The 8,715-nt window shown below is 39.4% G+C and overlaps 1 protein-coding gene across 1 annotated transcript; it reads right to left on the bottom strand.

Moving 5' to 3' along the window:
• Positions 1-2,904: 2,904 nt before the first annotated feature.
• Positions 2,905-4,723, bottom strand: LOC129762727 (zinc finger CCHC-type and RNA-binding motif-containing protein 1-like). The gene is made up of 3 exons (XM_055761248.1): positions 4,493-4,723; positions 4,329-4,440; positions 2,905-4,269 (listed from the first exon to the last, which is right to left on the bottom strand). The coding sequence occupies exons 1-3, from the start codon at positions 4,609-4,611 to the stop codon at positions 3,892-3,894; spliced, it is 609 nt and encodes a 202-aa protein (XP_055617223.1). The 5' UTR covers positions 4,612-4,723; the 3' UTR covers positions 2,905-3,891.
• Positions 4,724-8,715: the final 3,992 nt, after the last annotated feature.

Raw genomic sequence — 8,715 nt, 5'->3', positions numbered from 1 at the left:
CAACATTGTTGCTGGGCGAGCTGGACCGCGAGGAAGGAAGGCAAACTTTCAGTATCGTTTAGAGATGGGCAAATCAGCTCATCATGGTGAGCGGCTCAGAGCCGTTCAGCTCATAGAAGTCTTCAGCTCAGTTGAATTTTGCAGTTGTCCACATAATTGCATATGAAACGTAATCACCATGGGACATTGCATAGTGTGCATTTTCTTAATAGACGGAAAGCAAAAAATAAACGAATTTAATTTGTAACTGTACAAAAACTAGAACTGATATGAATTCTAATAATATAATATACAACAAATACTGAATGCTGAAATCCAACATAGGAGATGCTTAGGATATGCTGAACTTAAACAACAGAAAAACAAGCAGTAGCCAAATAAAATGCCTCCAGGAATATAGACCGAGACAAGATTTTTTGAAAAAACCATCGAGATTTTTTTTTGCATCCGAGGATATAAAAATAAATCCACTAATAGGTGCAACGAGAAATAATTATTCGCGATCACAAATGTAACAAAAGGACCAGTATCAATCATCAACATTTATGCCGGGTGGTTTTCTGAATTGTTTTGATTCAGCACGCGGAAATAAATGTATGTGTTTCCACAGTAATGTTTAAATAACAATGTAATATATCAAATTTATTTACAAGCATATAATAATGTTTATTATTTTGTTTGGCCATATATGAACAATTAAATGAAGTAACGAACGATTGAATATCTTCAAAACAAAAACCTTTTTTCCTATCTGACATCTCTGCTAAAGCTAAAGTACGAAGAGGGATACACGAAAACAAACTGACGTCATGCCATGAAGCGCGGGAGACGAAAAATCCTTTCGCGTCTCGCAATTCACTCTCTGCAGCTTTTGCGCTCCACAACTATGCAGCTCAACAGCTCAACAGCTCAGCAGCTCATCAGCTCAACAGCTCAACAGCTCAACAGCTCTTCAGCTCATCAGCTCAACAGCTCAACAGCTCATCAGCTCAACAGCTCATCAGCTCAACAGCTCATCAGCTCAACAGCTCATCAGCTCAACAGCTCATCAGCTCAGCAGCTCATCAGCTCAACAGCTCAACAGCTCATCAGCTCAACAGCTCAACAGCTCATCAGCTCCAGCTCCGTAATGAGCTGATGAGCTGCGTTTTTTTTATTGCGAGCCGATGATGAAGCGATTCGAATGAACAGCTCATGAGCGGATGGCACATCTCTAGTATCGTTCTGTATTCAAAGCAATGAATGTCGCTTGTTCTTCCTTGTTTTGCGTCATCACATGTCTTCGTTTCGAATTGAGCTGTGGATGCGACCAAATTACTCACTCGTTGATGTCTCTGGCATTGCAATCATTGCATCAAACTGACGCCATTGCATTAAAATTCTGAGCTACACAATTGTGTGGGTAATCATCAAGCTAGGCTATCGTCAGCTCACCAAGAAAATAAATGTTCTGGAATTTTGTCAGTGACTTGGTTTCGCATGACAGTAGGAAAACTCTCTCCACAAAGGATGACAGCTGAGCTAATCTAGACTGGCAATATTAACAGAAAGAGCTTCTGTTGAGAAGAGCGTAAAGAGATAAGGAGATAAGTGTGTGTATATTTAGTTGCTTCAAGCCATCGTATATGGATATTCGTAAGCGTTCGTGCGTGCTTCATAACCCGTACGTGAAAATAGTGCATCTTCGCTACGCTGTAACCCCATTTGTATCTGCTCCTGTGTGCATTGGCCCTGTGACGATGCAACAATCGCCTAATGTTTTTATGCTATGATTGACGATTGTTTGGTGTTGCAAATTATGCAGTCGTAATGATAAATATAAACAAGGAGAGAGATAACGGGAGGGAAATATTTACACTAGGGTATTGGTCATGAATCTCTGCTGAGGCAAATATTGAGCCTTTTTCCAAGCATCTAAAATTTATTTGTTTCCTGTCATCAATGCATTGCACTGACGATATGGTGAAGCAGGTGTTAAAGCACACCAAAAAATGATTTGGGGAATACCAAGTTATTCAATAAGTTATATTAAATTATTAATTTATTTGGGCTCGCGTGCCGGTCGCAAAACTGCTTTCAACTAGGATGCTACTCCTTTCGAGGTTGTTGAGATTAACAGATAGTTTATTTCGTTTATTTAGTCACCAAGAAAGTAAATGTCGTTCTGAAATGTTGTATGTGATTGGGTTTTGCTTGCCAGTAGCAAAACTGTGTCCACTAAGGATAATAGCTGCGCTTATCTCTTTTTGACAATTATCGTCAAATGATTCTACAATAAAAAAAAACATTTCAGGGCGACGAAACTGGTAGAATGGTTATTTCAAAATGTTCGTAGCATTATAAAATAATATCCGTAGTTATGAACAAGCGACTTGAATTAAACCACAACGTAGTTCTACGTCAACAATGCGGTCGTGTCTTGAACACAACGTCCTATAATTTTTTTAAACCCCCCTTTTTCTTTACTTTCCCCTTGGGTGATTTTACGATTTTCAAAAAACTCAAACTTAACCGCTTTGCGCCACTCTCGCTCAAGTCCGATTGAGCTGAAATTTTGCACAGGCTGTTTTTTCGAGGTGGTGAACATTTTGTATGAGGTAACTTTTTGAGATTTTAGGGTCGACTTTTTCCCATACATTAATTGACACTCTAACGTACATGCTACCGATATGGCAAGAAAAAGACATTAGTCTTAAATCATGATTCATAAATAAACTAAACTAAGTCCGTCTTGAGTACGTTCCCAAAAGGTACTGCTCGAAAACACACGTGGAGATGAAAAGAAGCTTTTGAACAGGACGTTTGGATTTGAATCCAGAGCCGCGCGAACACATCAGAAATTGATTTCAGAAAATCAAGGAAGGAACATCAACGATGCAATAAATATGTAATTGATTGTAGGTCACATGATTTTATTAAATACTTCTAGAATTGTAGTATACAAAATTGACAACACCTTTTTCATTGTATAGTAGAAACCCGATCATCTGCGAAATAGTCTGGAAAGGCCACGCGCATGATGAAAGTCGCGCATAACGAAAATCGCGGATAACGCGATAAACAAAAAATGAGGTGCAAACAGGAAATAAAAAATGTTTAGCAGGTAAACAATGTGTTATCAATATAGGAATCATTAAGCTATCCATCTGAATGATTGGGTACACCAGTGGTCAGATAATGTGAAAGTTATGAGCAAAACAAAGGAGCAAGTGCCTACCTCTCACTGACAAATTTCGGGAAGCTCTAAGGAATTATTATGAAACTCGCTCTCGCGGATAGTCCGCACCGCGGATCATCCACTCGCTGATAATCGGGTTTCTACTGTACCTAAACTTACATGCAACATATACAGTAAACATTCACTAACTGGGCGAAAAGAGAAGACCACTTATCGACATTCGCGTTTTAACTGGTCCGGCATGTTAAACGTCAAATAAAATCGAGGGAAACTTCAATGAATTGTTTGATTCGCTTAGTTCCTGTAATTGGATAAATAAAAGGATTCCAATGGAAGTTTCGCATTGAGTGCGACAACAGGTATGATATATGATTTGAGAAAATTGTTTTTCTGTAGTTTAATCAATGTTTTTGTCGTGCGAAAATAATGTCAACTTTCATAACATTTAAAATTACATTCGAATGCCCCTCACAGCAAATCTTCCATTTGAATATGGCGTCGATTGTTTACGAAATTGTGCTTTTTAACTGGTCCAAGGACCAGTTAACGTTCGCCCAGTTAAATAGCAGACCAGTTAAACCAGGACCAGTTAGCGAACGATTACTGTAGTTGTTTGCAGTTCCATAAAAGCTGTATTTGGTCTTCAACACGTATTAATATACACTCCCTCATTTCGCTATTCGCTACCGCCTACGGAGCTATATACCATCAACTTAATCATCATCCACTTCCTCGTCATCGCTGAAGTAGGCACTTTTCTTGTATTTAACTCTTTTGGTTCCCTTTCCACTCCCTTGCTCTTGATTCTCAACGATCCTCCTGAGCCGTTCGTCTTCATCACTCTCCCAACCCAGTCCAACGCCATCGGATCGCGACTGCTTACCGATCTGTCGTTTTCCGCCCTTCTTTTGATCCTTCGTCCTGGGAGGTGATTTATCTCCCAGCACATTTCGCGGACACTTGTAGCTGATGTGTCCCTGTTCACCACACTCGTAGCATCGGCTCTTGTCCGGATAGTCACGTCGTTTGGCAAACTCACCGCCCTTGCCGTTATCCTTGGCGATGCTTGCCTTTAGCGTTCTGCCAAACATCTGAAAAGTGATTGTAATTAGATATTACGGAAACGCCAAGATCAGACAATCCCGCTTACCTCTACATTGTCCAGCGCCGTGCAGCACTGGTCTGCCTCCTTTGCGTTCGAGAAGTGAACGAAGGCAACACCCTTACTTTTCCTCGTTTGTCGATCACGAAGGATTGTCACTCTGGGAAAGAATCTTGATATTCGAATGAAAACATCTCTAGCTGATTGATTACCTTGCGATCTGACCGTGCTTTTCGAGTATCCTACGCACATCGATGTTGGTGAGGTCGAACGGCAAATTAGATATGTACGCCGTACTTCGATTAGAGACGGCTGACGATGATTGAGTCATTGTTCATTGCAATTTTAATCTTTCGTTTGTTTCGTTATTCAAACTACAATGGAGATCGAAAACGCATTTCACCGGTACCTGATTTGTTTGCAAACAAAAAGCGGTGTTTGTAAACAAGGCAGATCAAGCGAAATACAGAATGTCATCAGCGAAAAACACTGATGTAAAAATGTCCTGTTACTGCTTTGTTCAGTACTTAAGAATAGAGATGTCCAAATCAGCACATCGTGATACCATTTTCGAGCTCATTCGATTCACCTGGATTTTTTTTCGGCTGTAACATAGCCGAATTTATTCGTGTACATTTCTATCTTACGATAATTTTGTTGTGTATTACACAATAGCGTATAACCCAGTAAACATTAAACTGTATAACTAGCGTATATACAGCAGCATATATTCCAGACTTTGGGTGGTATATGATTCGCCTAACTGGCATATACGATTTACTGTGGAGATAAAAAAAACAAATGGCGAAAAATATTTACGACAAATGTAAATATAACCTCCCGAATCGGCATTTGTATATATTAGGTAGGGGAAAAAGTAATCCATTAAGAGACGAATGAACTCTCAGAGTTTAAAGTCTCTCTAATTCAATACCTTCCTTCCTAAAGGCCCATTTATACGTTGCTAGTAGCTGACTTGACAATGAGCAGCTACTGACCCGGTGGACTCGCTTGACAATTGGTTGACTCGCCTTGTCCGTTCACACAGTGTGAGCTGCTGGCGAGAAACTAGATACTACGGCACGGGTTTACCAGGGATGCCAGGCGACTTTTCAAATGTCCATCAAATAGTCAGAAACAGCAATCAGGTCCGAATTTGTCAAATGATTGGTCCAAAATCGACTTCTTTATTGGCAGTTTTCATCTTAGGTTTTCAGTTGAATGTATCATCACACAATTTTATAGCAAAACAAACGCTGATCGTGTTTAAAAATACATACTTTGTGCTGAATTTCTTTGAACTGAAGGTACTATCCGAAAAAGCAGAAAGAGAAAAGGATTCGGGCCAGGAATTAGATGCAAAGAAAAGGAGCAACAAATACAATATTGAAGGAACTCTACGATGAGGATCCCCGAGATTACAGAGCAGTGTTGATAATAACACCTGAACAAGTGAAAAAACTGTTGGATTTAATTGCTCCACGAATACAACGCCAAGATACAGTCATGAGGGATGCTGTACCTACAAGAGTTAAATTAGAAATGACATTGATGTGCCTTTGTTTTGGAATATCGTTGGGATTGTTGTCGATATTTTTTAGAATCTCGAAAACATCCATAGCTCAGATAATTCCGAAAGGATGTGATGTTATAAATGGTAGTCTAAAAGATTTTTTTTTAATTTTATTTATTTTGTGAAATGAAAATGATAGTCGATTTGCAGGTGCAATAAATACGCTTCAAAAATTTTAATAATGAATGAAAATGTACTTTTTTAAATCGAATATGTATTCTGTTTCTTAGAACAATACTTTTTTTTGTAAGTTGTGATCTGATAATGATTCTATATTAGAGATTCTCAAGAAAACTATCTCAAAAAGAAAGCGTGCCCCGCCAGCGTGCAAAACGAAATAACAATTATTTCGTTTAGAAACTATGAGGGTTTTATTTGTTTTTCCAATAATTTTGAAGTCTATAAATATCTTCACATATTTTCAAATATCTTAAAAATAGAGACATTTCATTACATTTGGCATCACTGATTCGAACGCTAAATTCTGTTTTTGACGTTGTGAAGCATGCAAGTGCGAGTAAATTCAAAAAACTTTGAAGTAGCTCGCACGCCGGATCACACATGACAATAACTGGCATGATGTGTTCACACGGTGTGAGTAGCTGCACTGCAGTAACTGACTAGACCGACTCGTATGCTTACTCGCACCGTCTGAACCCGGCTTAATCCATTATTTTTGGGTGAAATTTCAAAACTATTTTTAATATACTTCGGATTATCCGATTTGGGTCAAATATGAACCGTTTTGTTGTAAAATTTGTTGCCATTCTGAAGGTAGCTGCATAATGTCTCTATCATAGAGGTCTTGGTCTTTATTGGCGAAAACTCTAACAATAGATTTTTACAATCTTCTCTTGATCCCCCTTTCTTAACATTTTGGAAATTTTGCAATGCGAGAAAAAGGTGGTAATCACTTGATGCCAGGTCCGGACTATATGGTGAATGCATTAAAACATCCCAATCAAGCTCCTGGAGTCATGTGGTCTTGCGTTGTCCTGATGGAACAAGACCCCTCCTCTATTGGCCAATTCAGGACGTTTCCAATCAATCGCTAGCTTCAAACGGACAATTTGTTGACTGTAGAGATCTAAATCTTGTGCAGTATCGGCACCAGTGTTGCCAGTGTTGCAAGATGGATTGTCTAATATACAACATGAGAAAAATGTACACGATAAATTCGGCTCTGTTACAGCTGAATTGCTAGATGAGCCTAATAATAAAAATAAACAGATGGGATAAAAAAAAATAGTATTTACACGTACAGTGTCCTGTTACAAGACCAGTGAGTGAGCTGAAGTCTTTCTTATTAAGGCTAAACAGTTGTTGAGTTATTTTAATACTCAGCGTAACAAATTGTTTTGCCTGTTTAAGTTTTGTAGCTATCCAATTGGCTACCACTTCCCGGTCTTCCCATTTCTTCAGCTCACTTTTCAACACACAATCAGAAAGTCCACAGAATGGTTCTGGGCCAGTGAATGGTGAGTTTGAGCCGTTCCTGGCAAGTTCATCTGCTCGCTCGTTGCCCTCTATACTGCAATGGCCAGGAATTCAGTACAGTTGTACCGAACTTATCTGACTTAATTGCCGTAAAAGGGAAATGCATTTCCAGACAATTTTTGAAAAGCATTTAAAAGCATTCACAGCTTTAAGTGCCGCTTGACTGTCCGAGAATATGCAGATGTTAGCATGTCTATATTTCCTTTTGAGGCAGACATTTAAACATTCTATTATTGTAGCTATCTCTGCCTGAAAAACTGTTCGCAAGTTTCCCATAGCCACAGAGATTTTTATGGGATCATACACTTCGGCGTTCTGATTTCCATTTTCGATCCATCATGTAGAACATGATTGAACCATTATGAACATTGGGACCACCTTCATCCCATACTGAACGAAAATGTTCGATCACTCTGTATGGAATGTACTAATCAGTCCTAGGTTTCGTCCAATCACTGTTCATCTCTGAGGCTGGTCCAATAGGTAAAAGATTCAAGAGGATCAAGTGACCAGTTTTGCCCCGTCTAGTATTTTTTTTCCATCTTTTAAGCTTTAGAGCACTTTTTTTAGCCTCTAGCTGAACATACTGGTTCAAAGGTACCAGGTGAAGGACAGCCTCCGATGCCTTTGAAGGAATGCTTCGCATTGCTCCAGTAATTGCAACACATGCTAGTCGTTGGAGTTTGTTCAACTTTTTTGTACCTACAGTCTCCTTAGGGGCTGTCCACATACCACGTGGACAACTTTAGGGGGGGTAGGGGTCGCGAAAATGTCCACGGTTGTCCACGGTGGGGGAGAAGGGGGTTTAGATAATATCCACGTGGACACGATAACTTTTCAAGCTGTATTTTCAAGAATTATAGAACTTTCCGCCCACTCTGTATTGTGTGTTCTTTAAAAAAGGGTTGAGCTGCTTGAGTGCATCAAACATCCGTATTTTTCATATGGCGAAATTTCTTCCCTGAAATGCGTATTCTGAAAGTCATTCATATGAACTGAGAGCAATCGATTTATTTCCATTGTTAGAAGAGAACTCGAGATACTCGACGATGAACAGAGTGTTAAGTTGAAAATTTTAAGTGATTTTGAAATGCTGTAACTTCGTGGAAAACCAACATACATCATTGCAAATCTTCAACTTCAAGATTTCAAAGCTTCAAGTTTTGGAATATATTACAGACACATTGTTCACACATTGTAAGTGCACCGGTGGCCGAGTGGTTAGCGTATCACATTATCATGCCGGGTGTTCGGGTTCGTTTCCCGTTCTGGCCGGGGGATTTTTCGTCAAAGAAATTTCCTTCGACTTGCACTGTGGTCATGCGTATTCAAGAGCTTGCCCCTCGGAATACATTCAAGGCGTGT

This window comes from Toxorhynchites rutilus, chromosome 1, assembly GCF_029784135.1.
Source record: "Toxorhynchites rutilus septentrionalis strain SRP chromosome 1, ASM2978413v1, whole genome shotgun sequence".
In the NCBI taxonomy this organism is placed as follows: Eukaryota; Metazoa; Arthropoda; class Insecta; order Diptera; family Culicidae; genus Toxorhynchites; species Toxorhynchites rutilus.
Note: the sequence above shows the minus strand (reverse complement) of the source record. Positions and strands in the feature narration are given on the sequence as shown.

Coding starts and splice junctions, on each gene's coding strand:
- LOC129762727 (XM_055761248.1), bottom strand. CDS start 4,611: ATGACTCAATCATCGTCAGCCGTCTCTAATCGAAGTACGGCGTACATA. Junction 4,441..4,492: donor AAGCACGGTCAGATCGCAAG/GTAATCAATCAG, acceptor ATTCTTTCCCAG/AGTGACAATCCTTCGTGATC. Junction 4,270..4,328: donor CGGCGCTGGACAATGTAGAG/GTAAGCGGGATT, acceptor ATCACTTTTCAG/ATGTTTGGCAGAACGCTAAA.